Below are 18,075 nucleotides of genomic sequence, written 5' to 3' on the forward strand. Positions count from 1 at the left end.
AAACAATTAAAAACGGTCTATGCGGGAGTCGGGAGGAAATGGTTTTAGAATACTTTGAATGTTCTTTCTTTACTATCGAAAAAAAGGAATAAAAAGGTGTCCCATTTTCCCCCACTCTCATACTATACATTACTATCAATATTAATAAATTATATAGGCACTAGACTAAAGTCTTTAGGAAAACCAGCTTCGGCAAAACGGTACATTATTCATAGAACAACTGATGATAACAGCACAAGTTATTTCAATATTCAGTTAACTCAAAATATTCTACCGTGGGCATATATGAGTAATCATCAAAAAGGATTCGCCGAACGACGTTTTAAATGTGAGGGCGACCAAAATAAACAAAATGTAAAATGAGTCAGCAAAAAAACCAATAAACATTATCTCATTACAGTACAGCATATTTCTAAATGCAAATGTATGGAAAACCAATATATGAGTGAAATTAAGCCTTCGTCCATCTGACGCTGGTGTAAAAACTTCTGTAAACGTATTCGTATATAACTAATTTTCGTTACCCAGATGATTTTAAATTAAAAATATGTTTGTGTCGGAATAAGGTTTAGGCTGTATAGCTTTTATGTCAGGAACAAAATAGAAATGATATAGCACGCGATACCTTTTAATTTTCACTATCTACTTAATTAACCACTTCAGAGTTTTTCACACACTCTGCATCGTCTTCTTTCCCAAGGAAATTGGAATGGTATAGAATGTTATCTACCATTACAGGTTGTGATTTTTCGCCCTGCATATCTGCCATTTCATACACGTTGCTCGGTCCGATAGAACCATGTGTTGCATTGCCACTGTCGTTTTGAATATTCCTATCATTCGGGTCGACGCGCTTTACATTACTCCTACACGTGAAATACAATTTAAATTTGTGCATGAAACAAGTACTATAGTAGGGTGGGGGAGAATGGGGCGTCTTTTTATTCTATTTTCTCGACCCATTTGGCAGTAAACAAAAAAGAATTCGAAGAATCTTCATGACTCTCAGCATAGGCCGTTATAAGGCAGCAGCTAAAGGTGTCCCATCTTCTCCCACCCTACCATTCATAAAGTGTAATACGAACTTTTTATATATGAGAAAGGCTAGAACCATAACCAGAAGTAGCAAAACACCCAAAGAAACTGCCACCGCCACTGCAATATTGTAATTGCTTTCGCTTTTTCGCAAGCTCATATATAAATCTGTTGATGGTATAATGTTAACTGCATTGCATAGGTATAAACATGGCAATTTGTTGCATACCTGTGTTATTATCCTGATCCGATTGATTCTCGGTCACAGTTTCTGACAAACAAATCAACGTAAAGAAATCATATTTTGTTCATATTATATAAGGTGGGGAACGATGGAACATCTTTTCACCCTATTTTCTCGTCCCATTTGGTAGTAAACAAATAACATTCAAAAAGGTATAAAACTGTATCCTCACGATTCCCATGGACCGTTGTAAATCAAATAGTTGATTAAAATACGATCAGAATATTTGGATAATATGTGCTAAAAGTGTTCCCTCTTCCCTACCTTACTTTACAACTGTTGTAAATGTCAAAATAAAGTTAGCTTATGCAAATACTTTCGCTGCTTACGAAATACATAGATTTATACACGGGTTGTTTTATACATGCTGAAAACAGCTGTTTTTCTATACTTGCTTATCAAGCGATTCATAAAAAAGTTACCAGTGGTTATATTTTGGTTAAAGACAATACTTACGTGCCCAACTACTAAATATAGGCGTATCAACTGTATCCTTTTGAGGCGTAGACTCAATACAAGGAATAAATAAGTAACCCAGCTCTAACGTGATGCTGCCAAAAGTTGCGTTAATTTGTGGCGGCCATTGGTTACTGATAGATACCAAAGTGTTGTTGTTGCAATCGTATTTCTTCAGCTGCTCTTCACTACAAGAAGTCTGGTGAGTTTTTTTTAAGAGAAAACACGGAGGCGAATTTTCATGCTCAAGGTCCGATGTGAATTTGGTACCTTTAAAAAATATAATTTATGCTATTGGATCAGTTTTTACTTCACACAATTTTTAACTAAGCAAAAACGCTGTACTAAAACCATTGCAACTTTTATGTGGTATATATTATAAGTATAAAAGAGACCCTTTGGCATTTTTTGTTTATAATCTTCAAAGAATAACGTTTCGTCTGCCATGCGACAAAATATCATCAGGATTTGCCATTTAATGTGTTTTCACAGCCATTTGATGACAATGTTTACAGATTAATGCAGTGCAGAAAATTTCAGAATAGACATATCTACCCCGCACCCCATGTTTGGCGCCTCTTGTACAAGGAAACATATAGCCTACGTTTCTAATGAAAGATTAAATGTACTATATAGTTCATGCATAGGAATTTTATAAGTCTTAACTTACCATTTGGTAAGTACACAGTGGGTGGTGATCTAGTTACACCGTGATGTAATCCGTACAGGTTTATAAGCAAGACGTGTTCTACATTAGGACTTTCAATTGGTGGAATAAACGACCAAGAGCAAGATTTTGTTAAGTACAAAGAGTAATAGTAATAGTAGAAGTTGCCGTATGTCTGTGTTTGGTCTTCATTGCACTTTACACCATTATAGGAATATCCTACGAAGAAAAAGGCAGAATTAAAAAATGGCATCTATATAAGCTTGACAAAACGCGTTTTGACTTATTTGTGAAACACGGTACACAAAGGAACTTATGTGCCGTTGGTTCGTGGCATAATGTTAGATCTTGAAAGCTTATTATACTTTAGGTTGAAATTTACATCATCTAATTTCTAATACGACTAATAAACTTCGTACTAGAAATTTTTGAATGCACATTTTAAAACATAATTGTTAGAAACCTACCTTTTAGGGCAAATAACAAAACAGTGAAGCTTTGAAGCAAAAAGTGTACACTAAGCATGTCGCTAATTCTAACAAAAAACATTCAAAAGAGTTGATTCTATAATAATCAATTACGCTTCATTGCTGCTAGCATAACGTATAGGTCTATATACTCTTGCTTAAATATGAGAACCCAAAGCGTGCGATACATTATAGAATCTCACTCATATATATCCTCACGTTTTTTCAATTTGGCTTTTTGCTCACAAAAATCTGCCTATGTGCTGTTTAGACACTATATGTTTGCCAGACCTGGTATATATAGTAGGGTGGGAAAAGATCCGACACAAATGAAACACACGATCATATACTTCTGTAAATACTCCTTGTTTACTACCGAATGGGACGATAAAAGAGAATAAAAACACGGACCATCTTACCCTAACCTACAATATAATGCTCGTACAGAATGCGAAAACTATAACTATATACTGCCCTGTACACACGCCACTCAAGAGTTACCTAATGTTAAAACGGAAGGCGTCAGAGCACGAACACATTTTCATTTACGCATATCGCAACCGTTTAACAATATGATGACGACATGTATTTTTTACAATTGTTGACTTATATATATATATAATAGGGTGGGGGAAGACGTTAGAACATAATATTAGCACATAATATATAAATATCCTGATTGTGTTTTGAACAATTACTAACGGTCAATGGGAATCATGGGCATATATAGTTTTATAATTTCTTGAATGTTCTTTGTTTACTACTAAACGGGGCGTGAAAATAGAGGTAAAAGGTGTCCTGTCTTCCCCCACCCTACTATATATACATATTAAAACTGCTATTATATATATTCTTATATACATTATAGCCGAAAACCACCTTAAAATCTGCCAGTGGGGTCATTTACCCTAATTGGCCCCATATAGAGAAGTTTTAGAAAAAACAACACAGCGTGGGATACCAAATCAAAACTAAAGGGAAACTGTTTTAATATATAAAACATACTTTTTGTGTCAACAACAAAATAAGGTAGTAGGCTACATATTTACACACGTATGTTACCTTTTTTTTTTTTTTTTAAATTAACATATAATTATTACAATTCTTTATCTCTTTCAAACCGCGCAGCTCAAATTAGTAGAAGATGGTAAAAGAAGAGAGCATCTGGCGGTCGGCACAATACGAACGAAGTATATAGTACTGTGGGGTAAGATGAGACATCTATAGCACATGATACCCAAATACCCTGATCGTGTTTTAAACAATAAACAATGGTCCATCGGAGTCGTTAAAATACGGTTTTATAATTCTTTAAGTTTTCCTTGTTTACCACCAAATGCGGACGAGAAATTAGAATATAAAATGATGTCCCGTATTACCCCACCCTACTATATATGAATACGTTCATCACTGTGGGTTTTACAATAATCTAAAGCTTGCAGAATGTTGGCAAACTTTTTGACCGCATCGTTGTGTGCTGTGTTACTGATCTATACTTCATGTCCATTATATTGGTTGTATATCTCATTATACACCATTTCCGCGGTACTACATACTTCAGCAACAGCGTCTGTCGTGCTCGGCAGACGATTCCTAAGAATAAACATAGTATTTCTAGCAAATAAAGTGTTTCACAATAAGTTTGGACATACCTCACAAATAGAACACACTCAACGGTCAATATAAAGACAAGTAAAGCACCGAATGCAATTGCACAAGAAAAAGCGACAGTGAATTCCTCTGACAGGTTTGCTGTAATAAAAGGTACACCTTAATACCAAGCAGTTTAGCATTTCATTGATAAAACATGCACTGATTTATATTTAAAAATTATGTATAATCCTCTGGTCTAGTAGAGGCGAGCGCTGTAACCACCATGGCTGGCCGCAATATAGACTGTAGCTTTCAGCAGAAACAGCAATATGGGATAAATATATACCTGTAGTATTGTTTGTCGTCTTTTGGCAGTCTAGAAATGCGTAATTTAAAAGCATTCGCGTATCATAAATTTTCATTTTAATTCGAGGTGGCCACTCTTCAATTACAGTTGTGGTGTTGCATTCACTTGGCGCCCATGACTTGGGAGAGTAAACATACTCTACAGATTTGCTGTAGATACGACACGAATGTTCTGGAATTGTAACATTGCTCTTGATTTTTTCCAGGTCTGTTTAAAAAGCTCTACATAAGGAAATTTTAGGTATACGTTTGTACCATATTAATTACTCACTGTCCGGTAGCTGCACATATAGTAGATTTTTATCCTTTGATTGGTTACGGAAGTTCACCCTATTTATGCTGAGCATAAAACAGGTAGCTCCTGGGGTAGGTGGGTCAAAGGTCCAGATACAGTTTTTATTTCCAAAAGTTGTGTACCAGTAGAAATACACGGTCTCAAACTGACGGGTAAAGGTTTGGTTGCACCAATCTTTTTGGGAACTAGAATCTGATGAAATTATCGTTTTTAATTAATAATGCAAAACTACGCTTAGAATAAGCGGATACTTACATTGGATTATATACAGTATCGTCACGAATACTACAGCGACCCAGCGCATGGTTTAGTTTAAATTATACGTGCAGCACAAGGAATTAACAGTTTTTTCTAAACACTGCATATAAAAGAAAATACTGAGACATGCTGTAACAGTAAGTATCACTGAGTTTCAAACCTTACATTATAGCTGCGTTAAAAATTCTGAAGAAAACGTTAATAAGAAATTCACTGTGAATAAGCTGTCTCTCTGGTTCCAATTCACGAGTGCCAGTATTATAATGCAGTCACTGCGTAAATACCTTGTTCCGGGTATGCATGTGTTACGTGTTTGAGGTGTTTGGTCCGGGACGTTGCCCTAACGGCCAATCGCGGGGCCTGCCTGTCGTAGTCTGCTCTAAACTGAAACAACTATATAAAATCGTATATCGTTTTAATAAAAGCAAATATAAAAACAGACGTTCTAAAATATAAAAGTGGCAATGACCGATAAACAAGTTAGCATACACAGATACAATGAAACTACTGAGAACAACCGTATTTTGTAAAACGACTCAAAATGACACTTCGCACAATCTCTAATACAATTACACAACCTTTCGATAACACGATACAACGAGAACTAACCCAACAAGCGAATCGAAACGAGAAATGGAAAACGCGCAAATCACTTCAATCAGCCCGACGGCACAGAAACGCCGAGACTTAAACGTGTGAAAAATCAAAGAAACCAAGCGTGACAACAGTGAACAAAAGTGAAACAGTGATAAGGAAAACCAATAACAACAGACAATGAAATCGACAAATTAAACATCGCACACAACAAAGACTAAAATAATGCAAACCTAAAAGCACACACAACATAAAAGTAAATAAGCGTATGTGGGCTCAAAGCCCTCATACCCACAACGTAACACCCCCCTTACTACATTCGTCCTTCTCCTGGAGGACACAAATTTCAACATAATACTGAGGCCTTCGTCGATTGCGTTTTGGCCTTTCTTGCTGTAACTCGTGCAGTGTCAAATCGTTCTGTGAAACATCATTTCGTGTGTGTGTCGTTTCTTCTGGTTCTTTTCTCGCCGACTCCCCGCTCGCTTCGTCCTCGGTGTTCGTACTTTCATCCGCTTCTTTGCTCGCAGGGGAGCATTCTGCGTTCTCGTTATTGGTTGTATTATCGTTGTCGCGTCGTGGTGTTGCTGTTAAGTCGGGAGTATAAACAAACCCGCATACGGGTTGTTGCGACACCTGTTGTTCGTTGGGGTTATTCAGCGCTTCGATTGTATCTTCTGGCCACGTTGACCCCTCTGCGGCCGGCTTCAAGCGGTTGTAGTGGACCGTTTGTTTATTGCCGGCTTTGTCCTGAATAATATAATTAACCGGGCCTTTCTTTTCTAATACGCGATACGGTCCTTTGTAAGGAAATTGGAGTTTTTTACATTTACCTGTCGGTATTGCTGGGTTGGTCAGCAATACGATATCTCCGTTCTCAATGCATTTACCATGTGTCTTTTTATTGTACTGCTGTTCCATCCGGGTTCTTTGAACCTTCAATCTGTCTTGTGCGATTTCCTGTGCAAGTAGGAGTTGGTCTTGTAACCCACCAAGATGATTCAGTTGATTTGGTACATTTGACTTGATCAGTTCGGGACATATCAAATCAGTTGGTAATCGCAACGTTCTGCCTGTAAGAAGAAAATGTGGGGTAAAGCCTGTACTTTCGTGCTTACTACCATTGTATGATGCAACGACGGCAGATAGTGCTTCATCCCAATGCCTCTCATCTTTTTGGATATAATTTCTTAGCATCTTAATGATCGTTTGATTGTTGCGTTCCACTCCGCCGTTAGTTGCTGGGTGATATGCTGTACTTCTGGTTTTCTTGCTTCCCATCAGTTCTATCAGTTCATGAAAGAGCTTACTTTCAAAGTTAGTGCCTCTATCTGAATGGACGATTTCAGGCACACCATGCACCGTGAACCAACGGTGATACAACAAACTCGCGGTCTCTTTAGCAGTTTGTTGCCGCATGGGCCATGCTCGAACGTACTTTGTGAAAACATCGCAAGCAACCAATATAAACTGATAGCCTGCTCTTGTGACCGGCAAGGGACCAAGTACATCAATTTCAATCCTTTGCATCGCTTTTAGTTCAGTGGATGGGACAAGCGGTGCTTGTATCGTTTTGTTAGGCTTTTTGTTCAATACGCACAATTGACATTGTCTACAATACTTTTCAACATCTTCCTTCTGTCGTGGCCAATAAAACCTTTCCACAACTTTTCCAAGGGTTTTAGTGACGCCTAGATGACCACCCCCGTGAGCTGGGTCGTGAAGAGATTCAATGATCTCGTGCCTCAAGTTTTGAGGAACCGCTAATTTATATGTTAACGCACCTGGTATGCTATTGTTGTCAGCCTTGACGTACAGCAGTCCATTTTCGCTTGTGAGTTTCGAGAATATCGCCCAGTAGTGTAGCGCCTCTTTTCCCAGTTTCTTCACTTTTCTATAGGTGGGTCGTACACCACGGTCCAACCAGGGGAGAACGTGAGTAAGCTGATCGTCCAAACGTTGTGCGTTTTCTATCTCTGTAGTGGTTTTACCTAATGCAGAGGTTAAATGCAACTGACACACCTGTTCCATCTGTACGCCATCGTTGTCATTATTGCCACTGTCATTTTTTAACGGGTAAGGGAAGTCCTCGCCAACCTCCAGCCGACTTAAAGCATCCGCGTTGTTGTGCTTGCTTCCTGGTCTGTGTATTAAATCGAAATTAAACTGGGCGAGGTGTTCAACCCAGCGAGCACATTGTCCGTATAGATCACGCGATTGCCACAGCCAACGTAATGAAGCATGGTCTGTTCTCAGGGTAAAATGAGCGCCTGCAAGGTAACATTTAAACAGTTTGGTTGAAAATATAACTGCCAATAGTTCTTTGCGTGTTGTAGAATAATGTTTTTCGGCCTTCGTCAGGGTGCGGCTCCCATAGGCGACGACATGTTCTTTCCCGTCTACAACTTGACCAAGAACGCAACCGATCGCAGTGTCCGAGGCGTCTGTATCTAAAAAAAAATGTTTGGTAAAGTCGGGGTACTGCAGTACCGGTGCACAAGTCAACGCGTCTTTCAAGGAGGCGAATGCTTTTTGACAATCATCGGACCATTGGAATCTGCAACCTTTTTCGGTTAGTTTGTGCAGGGGTGATGCTTTTGCTGCGTAATCTTTAACGAATTTACGGTAATATGACGTAAGCCCTACAAATTGTCGTACTTGTTTGGTGTTCCTCGGAACAGGCCACGCCTTGACCGCCGCAACCTTTGCAGGATCACAAAAAATCCCATCTTTTGAAACGATATGACCTAAGAACCCAACGCTTTCTCCAAACAGGTCACACTTCGTTGGTTTCAGTGTAAGGCCGGCCTTTTCGATCCGGCCAAGCACTTCATCTAAACGCTGAATATGTTCGTCAAATGTTCGTCCGTACACGATTATGTCGTCTAAGTAGGCCAAGGCACCATTCCATTCTATACCGTTCAAAACGATTCTCATCAAGTTTTGGAACGTTGCAGCTGAGTTGGACAGGCCCATCGGCATGACATTAAATTCGTATAATCCAACATGACTTGAAAATGCCGTCTTCTCTCGTGATTCGTGGTCCATTGGGATTTGCCAGTATCCTGATTTCAGATCTAGGGTTGAAAAATACACGGAACCAGACATTTCATCGAGACTGTCATCTACTCGTGGTATTGGATAGCTATTCTTTTTGGATACATCGTTTAATCGTCTGTAATCAACACAAAACGCATCTCACCAGATTTCTTTTTCACCAGCACAATTGGACTGGACCATGGTGACGTAGAATGGCGAATCAAGTTCTGTTCTTTCATTTCGGTGATTATGTTTTCGATTTGTTGCCTTGCATGGTAGGAGGTACGTCGAGGAGGGAGACGTATCGGGTTGGCATCACCTGTGTCGATGTCGTGTTTCATTAGACTTGTCTGACCCAAATCGTTTGATGATGTAGAAAAGGCTCGTTCGTGACTTCGCAATAGGTTCCACACCTGATCTTTCTGATGTTGCTTCAGTTTATCACCTAGTTTTACACCATCTCTTATAGCCTCAAATTTAGCATTACTGGCGGATGATTTGCTAAGGGTGCATATACTGTGCTTTAACTTGCGGGTTGAATTAGATGCGGGGCCTGGAACGTTTAAGGCAACGCATGTTTCAGGCAGGTAACAATCACTTTTACCAAAGGCCGATAATGGTAAAGCAGCGGCAATTCGAACACCACTGGGTATGTTAATGTGGTCATCGGTAAAGTTAGCTATCCGTACGGGAACAATTCCGGATTTGGCAGTGACTATACAATTAGCAGTGAGCAAACTATACCTTGTACCAAAGTCATCGTTACGTTCAACCAAAACAGGAAAATCTGGCCAACCGTCATTGTTGTGATGATGTTCCAGTGTACCATTAATGATGATTTCAGTCATGGATGGGAGATCTATTGATTCGGTAACGTAAACTTCTTGTCGTTCAGGGATAAAAGGTTTGCTCAAAAGAGGCACGGTGGATTCACCAACTGACATCAAGTTCGAGCTGTAACACAATTTACAGTGATTATTTTCTAAAAAATCAAGGCCCAGTATCATCTTATGAGCAATTTCTGACGACACAAAAACTTCGACATTCGTTTTGAGTCCGCCCACTGAAAGTGGGATTCTGGTAACACCCAACATTGTCACTGATTCGTCGCTTGGACCTACAAAGCGCATATGACGCGGAACTGCGTCTAACTTTTTGTTTACAAATAAAGTATGCAGCACATCTGCTCGTAAAAGAGTAATTGTGGACCCAGAATCCACGAGAGCAGAAACTACAGTCCCGTTAACAACGACGTTAGCAAAGCGGTGAAGTTTTGCAGCTTTTAGGCAACCTACTTTTTCTATGCGTTCATTAGATACAGTTTCAGTGTTGCTCCGCGGGATATACGGAGGTCGCGAATGGATTTCTTTCCTAAAAAAGGCATTTTTACTTTGTACATTTGTATTTCTTATGTATGCATCGTTAATTTTAATATCAGGTCTGCTTACTTGCCGAACATTATTGCAGAATCGACGTATATGTCCTAACTTTCCACATCCGTAACACTCACGGTTCCGATGTACCAAGTTCGCAGCATTAGGAGTTCGGTATGGCTCGCGGGTTTGTGAATCCGGCCATTGTCGCTGTTGAATCTCAGGTTTATGTGACATCATACGTTGCAGACCTTCGATGCTTTGTTGTACCGCTTTTAAGCTTTCGGCGATTTGATTGGTGCTACCGACGTTCACCACGTCTGAGCCTCGAGCACGTAACGAGTCAACCGGCGCTACCTCTAGACTGCCTGTAGTATTCGTGTTAATTGCCAATTGAACAGCGGCCCAAAAATCTCGCGAGTAATCCAATTTACTTGGAATGGTTTTTGCAAAGTCACGATCCACCAAGCCACAAGTGAATACCAAGTATGTGACTTCGTTGCGTATTGCTGCTTCGTTATCAACGTCTGGATAAGCACGATCACCAAGACTTTTAACAGCAAAAGCAAACTCACGGGTGGTTTCTCTTGGTAACTGTCGCCGTTTCAACAGTTCTTCCCTTAGCTGTTCCCGATGAACTTTGTTGTTGTTCAAACCAAGTGCACGTTCTGTCAAAGTCTTATACGATAGATTGAATATGCAAGGATCTTTTCCTTGAAGTTGCCATCGTAAATCTTGACTGATAGCGGTGATAAACATGTGCCGTTTTACATCATCTGAAGCTTTGACACTTTCGCAATAGGAATCGAACAGTTTTATAAAATCTCCCAAATCACAATCAGCGGAAAACGTAGGTGGTGAAATAAAAACATTAAAAGCCATACTATTTTAACAATAGACGGTTACAAATTGATCGAGTTCTCGTTGTAAGCAGACTACGGACGGCGGATCTAACGATTGCAACGTCCTGGCAGGATCGCCAAGTTTTTGTTACGTGTTTGAGGTGTTTGGTCCGGGACGTTGCCCTAACGGCCAATCGCGGGGCCTGCCTGTCGTAGTCTGCTCTAAACTGAAACAACTATATAAAATCGTATATCGTTTTAATAAAAGCAAATATAAAAACAGACGTTCTAAAATATAAAAGTGGCAATGACCGATAAACAAGTTAGCATACACAGATACAATGAAACTACTGAGAACAACCGTATTTTGTAAAACGACTCAAAATGACACTTCGCACAATCTCTGATACAATTACACAACCTTTCGATAACACGATACAACGAGAACTAACCCAACAAGCGAATCGAAACGAGAAATGGAAAACGCGCAAATCACTTCAATCAGCCCGACGGCACAGAAACGCCGAGACTTAAACGTGTGAAAAATCAAAGAAACCAAGCGTGACAACAGTGAACAAAAGTGAAACAGTGATAAGGAAAACCAATAACAACAGACAATGAAATCGACAAATTAAACATCGCACACAACAAAGACTAAAATAATGCAAACCTAAAAGCACACACAACATAAAAGTAAATAAGCGTATGTGGGCTCAAAGCCCTCATACCCACAACGTAACACATGTCAACGTCATTTTGCCTCAATAATCCATCACATATACAATATACTGGTGTTGGTATACTTAACTGGAAGTAAGTGTAGGCGCCGATCAGGTAGGCGTAAGATCTAAACAAATACTGGTGGTCTACATGTTCCCATACTACATACAGTAAAACGAACAGTTTGTTCTTAATAACTATAACTGTCTCGTTGCAACTTCCGTGTCTATTTTTACTTTCGTGAGCAATCCGATATCAGATGTAGCAGCAGAAAAATGATAAATGACGGTATAACAGTATCACACTCTATATAAAAGGAAATATTGTGTAATTTTTTGTGTCTCTGTAGAACCTTCTCAGTGGGGTAAAACATAAAGGCTTTGCATAGTCGCATACATCTGTGAAATGAAAACTATTCCCTTCTAATGTAATCTCGTATGTCTTGTATATTTTATATTTTCTAATGTAATCTTGTAATCTTGTTTGTTTAAAACTTCGAGCTGCGTCGTAGGATCTAACAAGGTTTTCAATTTTAAGTTGCACTTTTTATTAGTATAGGCCAGTGGGAGATGGGACACCTTTAGCACATAATATCCAAATTTCAAGAATGTGTTTTAAACAATTATCAACGGTCCATGCTGGGAGTTGTGACAATTTTTTTTAAAATTTTTAATGTTCTTTATTTACTGTAATATGATGGGACGAGAAAATTGAATGGGACAAGAAATGCCAGACTTGATTGCAATCAATGAGAATATTTTCAGTACGACAATATAAGAAAGTAAAACAGTGAACGGCAGACGAAACGTAGGAAATACACTACCATACCAGATGAGCCGTTGAAAAATTATTTACATTATGTCTGATAGCAGAAGTAAGTGCATATAGTGCAGTTTGAAGTAATCTCAGTGAAAAAATTAGGCCTCTATATGTTTTACATGTCCTGATCGCCACCATATTGATGGTATAACACGTTGTCTACTAATTCTGCGTCAGGACATTTGTCAGCAAGTTCATATACCGCCTCTTGCTTCGGACATTTAAAACTCACTTCAGGCTCTGCATCATCTTGGTTTAAGCTAGTTGTTGTGTTTGAATGACGTTTCCTATGAATGTATGGATAAACGAATGAATGAATGGCACTTCGTTATATTTTTTTGCGTGGCTCAGCAATGCTGGCACACATGTTATGACACATTTTGTTTCAGGCGCTCCCAGTTTCTGGTTATTGCATTTTTCTTTTGGTAAATGACCGTCTCATTTTTATTTGTTTAAGAACCTTTTTCATATATATCAACAGATGTATACAGCAGTGACCATCAGTGTGACTTGCACAAGGATAAATACAACCAGAGTATATTGGTGATCGAGTCTCTTTATACCCGGTATCCTCCCGTTCAGAGGTGAGCGCAATGACAACTGTACCACGAGTCGAAATATAACAAAAGTAAAACTTTTTCGCTCATTAAGATTGTATACACCTACCTGACGAAAGTAATACAGTCATAGATAAATCTGATGATTAACAAAGCGCCGAATGCAATTGCACAAGCAAAGGTGATGGTAAATTTGATTGACATTTGATCTGACTCATTTTCTGCAAAGACACGAAGTAAAAGGCGTTTGTTTTTTTTGCTTTTATCCACTTGTTTAACATAGATTAACACAAGCTACATGCATATAGTAGTGTTTAAACGCTGTGAGGGTTCACGGCCTATACTCAATGTATTGAGTAGGTGGGTTAAACCTTTTCTTTGAGTGGTTTACCAGGAGTGTATATGGTGCGCAGATATCTATATATAGCTATACATCACTCGTAACTATATATAACTATACACCTACAACACCGTATTTATTGTTGAGTAAAAAAAAGAGGACATATACAATGTGTGGCCAATTTACCAAAGAAGTTTAGGTATTCAGTATGAGAAAATGGCAAACAATAATAATTAAGTTGCTTAAGCATCAAAAGCGCATCGGTCTGTATACAACCATGGCCTACTAAAGATATCTTTGGTAGGCCATGATACAACTTATAAGCATGAAATGTAATTACAGTCTATATACCTGATGTGGTTGTGGTTGTGTTTTTGCAATTAAGAAATGCGTAGTTTAGTAACATTCGCATATTATAAATTTTCATTTTAATTCGAGGTGGCCACTCTTCAATTACAGTTGTGGTGTTGCATTCACTTGGCGCCCATGATTTTGGAGAGTAAACATACTCTACAGATTTGCTGTAGATTCGACACGAATGATTTGAAATCCCAAAGCTGTCGTCGATTTTTTCCACGTCTATTTAAAAAGCACCGTATAAGGAACTTCGGGGGAATATTGTTGCACCAAATTTATTACTCACTGTCCGGTAGCAGCACATAAAGAAGATTCGAATCCAGTGATTGGTTACGGAATTTTACCCTATTTATGCTGAGCATAAAGCAAGTAGCTTCTGGGGTCGGCGGGGTAAAGGTCCACGTACAGTTTTCAGTGGAGTAATTTTTGTACCAGTGGAAATGCACGGTCTCAAACTGACGGCCCAATGTTTTGTTGCACCAATTATCTTGGGAACTCGAATCTGGAGTAAATAAATATATAGTAAAATGTTTGTTGCAAAGTTTAAAATTATACACACTGAACTAAAACCTACATTGTATCATGTGCAGCAGCGCAACAATCACAGATGGGTTTAAAAGCCAGCGCATTTTGTCTTAAGTAATGGGAAACAGCAGCTCAAGAAGGTATTGAAAGTTAAATCTATGTAGACAACGTTGGCATTTTAAACCAGCATGTCAATTCTGCATTTGTTTAAACTGTACGGTAATTCTCGTTCTACACTTGTTTTTGTCAACCACCATGTTACTTTTAAGGTGTAAATGTGGTATGGAGCAGCAAAGGAATATTAGAATGAAACAAACAACAACGGGACGTATCTTTTTATTCGAGACATGTATATATGTCAATCCTATAGGCTGATAGGCTGATAGGCTACTTCTAGATATAAAAATCAGATTACGTGTAACTAAGCCACAAGACTCTCTATGTATTCTTATAGTTATTTTCTTGTTCTATAACTATAGTGACCCATCATAAAAGCTCCGTAATCTTACATATAGCCTACAGGTATAGAAGGCCTACCACACATTATGATGCTGTTTTAACTGCAAAATGTGTAGGCGAATACGATAGGAATAGCAGCAGTCTATTTCCTACACTGCGTTTACATAACTTTACAGATTGTGTAGTTGAATAACAATACATAAACTTGCTCCAATTAAAATTATAATGATACATGACCAAGAAATAATCGAGTCATTTTAGTTCATGTTAACGTTTCCAATGTGGATAAGAGAATGGTAGGGAAGATGGGACATTTTGTCATTCTATTTTCTCGTTCCATTTGGTAGTACACAAAGAACATTCAGAGAAATTTTCCTTCGCCCTACTATATAAGATGCTTATTAGTTACAGGTGCATAAACGTTCTGGCGTAGGCAGACATGAAACATTTCTGCAAGTCTTCTCACACTGCTGTCAGTCTTTAATGTGTGGTACAGTTTACCATTAGAACAACCGTAGGCCGTGGAACAACACATTAACGCATGTACGTATCTGCGTCGATTAACATTTAAAATGGGAAGGTTGCTTTTGAAATTGTTGTTGTGTGTTGTTTTAGGTGCAAACCAGAGTCTCTTGTGCAAACATATTAAAACTGTTTGTATTAAAACTGTAAAATAGAGAGTTTGTAAAATAGTAAAGTTTTTGGTCACAGACAATTCCAAAATGCGGTCTTATAAGTTCTTTATGAATAAGGGCTTCTTGAAAAAAATCCCCTACTGACGAACTCACATGGATGTGTGTTTTATTGATTTGTTCATGTAGTTTAATGTCTACTTGTTAAAAGAATCATATAAACGTGTTTTATGAAGGTTGCAGTTTATAACTATATACCTATATGCAAATTAATTAAAAACTTGACTCGAAAAAATATAAATGGACATTGGTAATAATGAAAGTGTCAAAAACGAAGTCACAACAGAAGAAGCAACTAAAACTGATGAAAATGAAGAATGCCTTAAGAAAGGTCCAATCCCTGGAGTAATATACATTAGTTTCTTGCCACCAAAGATGACACCTTTACATGTTCGACAAATATTTGAAAAATACGGTGAAGTCGGGAGGATTTTTCTCCAACCAGAAGGTAAAACCAAGAATGAAGTATAAATTGTAACTTGTTTTATCCTCACGTAATTTGTTGTTCATACACCTTGTGCTAGCTTACGAGTTACCATGTATGGTAATTTATGGATGAATGTTTCTTCTTTATTATGTATAGCTAACAATTTATTAAACCATAAAAAGGAATTGTATACGGTGCATGTGTGCTTTATGATTTTAAATAAAGCGCACCAAACACTAGACTACACTGGTGATATGCCTAACATTAAAAAGTTTGTTAATTGGTGATACCTGATTGCAATCTTATGCAACACCTTTTATACTGTCACATTTAAGAGCTCAGACTTTCTTGAAAAATTACGAGTAACAGCTTGCTGTTGTGTGTACGAGAACAAAAAATTCACTGGGAGCTTGGGAATGTTTTAAGGAATAGATTTAAAGTTGACATTCGCATGAAAGTCAAGCCTAAAAGTTATGTGGTTGGTACTGGTAGTGTAAACACCTCACTAATAAATAATAGATTTCAGTCAACATTTTTTCCCTTTTCAGCTCATAAACCTTCGAAAAAAAAGAAAGTTAAACCCAAGTATAACAAAGGCACATTTACTGAAGGCTGGATAGAAATGGGAGACAAAACAATTGCCAAACGCTTAGCTATGACACTAAACAACACTCTAATATCAGATGGAAAAAAAGCGAAATTTTCTGATCATACATGGAATGTGAAATATTTACACAGGTATTTAAAAATAATCGTATACTTACAATTTACAGCAGTGGTATAAATATTAGAAACCCGCGTAAGATGCAGTTTGGCCACGTATAAAATATTTACAGCTTAAAAAAGCAAAAAAAAGTTCACAGAATAGTTAAGTAAGTTTAATTTAAAAAATGATATTTTGTAAAAAATCATTTTTGTAGGATTCAAGAAATAAAATTTCCTTTTTTTGTCAGATTTAGTTGGAGACACCTTACAGAGAGATTGGCTCATGAACGAGAACTTAGGAAACAGAGGATGAGAGTAGAACAATCTCTTGCTCGCAAGGAGACTGCTGCCTTTATCTCCAATGTGGAGGCAAGTAAGAAGATGGAGAGCATAAAAGAGAGAAAAGAGAAGAAGGGGTTGGTGTGGGAGGAGAGAAGGCACGCGAAGAAGTTTAAACAGAGAAAAACTGTGGAAGAAATGCGAAAGGAAAAGTTGAAAAAACTATCTGGGAACACTGGAAGCAAAATTACAAACACTGCAGATCCACGAAAAACTGTTTTAAGTCAAATTTTTGGTTCTTAACAGAATAAAACACAAGATTTTTTGTTAAAATAAAATCACTTAATGTTTGTTTATGGGCATTTTGAAATTTCGTAACTCTTAAACTATGTTTGCTATTAGAAGGATAATTTGTGCAGAAATGTTCGCCATATCTGATGAATAAAACCAGGTATTAACATTGTGTTGTTTAATTTGCTTCAATTTGTTCAATTGTGCTGTTCAGTTTACTTTTAATACTTAAGAACTTCAACATACTTGAGTCTCTAAATCCGATGTAATTGGTTGCCTGTTAAGAAATCCGTCAAGAATGAATTGAAGAGACGACTAGAGCTCACCAGCTGAGTTGTACAAACAAATGTCTCGCGTGAATGCGCCGCGGTTGCTAAGCGAGCGTCCATGTTGAGACCAAACAATGGTCGTAATTTACGAGTAAGGCCGATTTAAGCCGAGGTTCTTGAAAGGCTATGAGCAGACGGGTTACTGTTGTGTGTACGAGAACAAAGAAATAGTTGTAGTGTCTATGTACCTAAGAATAGTAAAGCACACAAAGGTATAGATCCCTGGGAGCTCTATTTGAGTTGCGGCGAGCATGTATGTGAATTGACGTGGTTATTATTGTACGTAAACTTTCTGACGTCTTTGCGGGTGGTAAAACGACCCACGAATGACATACCGTAGAACTAC

General features: G+C 38.1%; 3 protein-coding genes across 5 annotated transcripts; 1 reads left to right on the forward strand and 2 right to left on the reverse strand.

Moving 5' to 3' along the window:
• Positions 1 to 188: 188 nt before the first annotated feature.
• Positions 189 to 5,679, reverse strand: LOC149741325 (uncharacterized). 3 transcript variants are annotated; one of them, XM_089873571.1, is made up of 7 exons: positions 2,870 to 4,361; positions 2,406 to 2,621; positions 1,736 to 2,005; positions 1,265 to 1,306; positions 1,086 to 1,203; positions 626 to 866; positions 189 to 488 (listed from the first exon to the last, which is right to left on the reverse strand). In XM_089873571.1, the coding sequence occupies exons 1-6, from the start codon at positions 2,949 to 2,951 to the stop codon at positions 647 to 649; spliced, it is 948 nt and encodes a 315-aa protein (XP_089729697.1). In that variant the 5' UTR covers positions 2,952 to 4,361; the 3' UTR covers positions 189 to 488; positions 626 to 646. The 3 variants fall into 3 exon arrangements, 2 of the variants coding, with proteins under 2 accessions (XP_089729697.1, XP_089729689.1); XM_089873563.1 differs by having other exon boundaries at positions 189 to 866; XR_016384518.1 differs by lacking the exons at positions 189 to 488; positions 626 to 866; positions 1,086 to 1,203; positions 1,265 to 1,306; positions 1,736 to 2,005 and adding exons at positions 4,522 to 4,621; positions 4,809 to 5,036; positions 5,100 to 5,315; positions 5,379 to 5,679 and having other exon boundaries at positions 2,482 to 2,621; positions 2,870 to 4,462.
• Positions 5,680 to 12,552: 6,873 nt separating this feature from the next.
• Positions 12,553 to 15,646, reverse strand: LOC149741326 (uncharacterized). The gene is made up of 5 exons (XM_089873667.1): positions 14,597 to 15,646; positions 14,309 to 14,524; positions 14,017 to 14,244; positions 13,435 to 13,546; positions 12,553 to 13,055 (listed from the first exon to the last, which is right to left on the reverse strand). Exons 1-5 carry the CDS (start codon positions 14,649 to 14,651, stop codon positions 12,884 to 12,886), a joined length of 783 nt encoding a protein of 260 aa, XP_089729793.1. The 5' UTR covers positions 14,652 to 15,646; the 3' UTR covers positions 12,553 to 12,883.
• A 276-nt stretch (positions 15,647 to 15,922) lies between these two features.
• LOC149741327 (activator of basal transcription 1-like) lies at positions 15,923 to 17,569 on the forward strand. Its single transcript, XM_089873678.1, has 3 exons — positions 15,923 to 16,146; positions 16,674 to 16,863; positions 17,079 to 17,569. Exons 1-3 carry the CDS (start codon positions 15,939 to 15,941, stop codon positions 17,410 to 17,412), a joined length of 732 nt encoding a protein of 243 aa, XP_089729804.1. The 5' UTR covers positions 15,923 to 15,938; the 3' UTR covers positions 17,413 to 17,569.
• Positions 17,570 to 18,075: the final 506 nt, after the last annotated feature.

The sequence above is a fragment of the Ciona robusta genome, chromosome 1 (assembly GCF_009617815.1).
Source record: "Ciona robusta chromosome 1, ASM961781v2".
Lineage (NCBI taxonomy): Eukaryota > Metazoa > Chordata > Ascidiacea > Phlebobranchia > Cionidae > Ciona > Ciona robusta.

Bases quoted from the DNA above. Each gene is read 5' to 3' on its own strand.
- LOC149741325 (XM_089873571.1), bottom strand. From the start codon at position 2,951: ATGTTTTTTGTTAGAATTAGCGACATGCTTAGTGTACACTTTTTGCTT. The intron at 1,204-1,264 runs GTATGCAACAAA...TACCATCAACAG, and splicing joins GGATCAGGATAATAACACAG to ATTTATATATGAGCTTGCGA. The intron at 867-1,085 runs GTTCGTATTACA...TTTCACGTGTAG, and splicing joins GCCTTTCTCATATATAAAAA to GAGTAATGTAAAGCGCGTCG.
- LOC149741326 (XM_089873667.1), bottom strand. From the start codon at position 14,651: ATGCGCTGGCTTTTAAACCCATCTGTGATTGTTGCGCTGCTGCACATG. The intron at 14,245-14,308 runs GTGAGTAATAAA...CTTTTTAAATAG, and splicing joins TTATGTGCTGCTACCGGACA to ACGTGGAAAAAATCGACGAC. The intron at 13,547-14,016 runs GTATATAGACTG...GTGTCTTTGCAG, and splicing joins CACAACCACAACCACATCAG to AAAATGAGTCAGATCAAATG.
- LOC149741327 (XM_089873678.1), top strand. From the start codon at position 15,939: ATGGACATTGGTAATAATGAAAGTGTCAAAAACGAAGTCACAACAGAA. The intron at 16,147-16,673 runs GTAAAACCAAGA...TTCCCTTTTCAG, and splicing joins GATTTTTCTCCAACCAGAAG to CTCATAAACCTTCGAAAAAA. The intron at 16,864-17,078 runs GTATTTAAAAAT...TTTTTTTGTCAG, and splicing joins AATGTGAAATATTTACACAG to ATTTAGTTGGAGACACCTTA.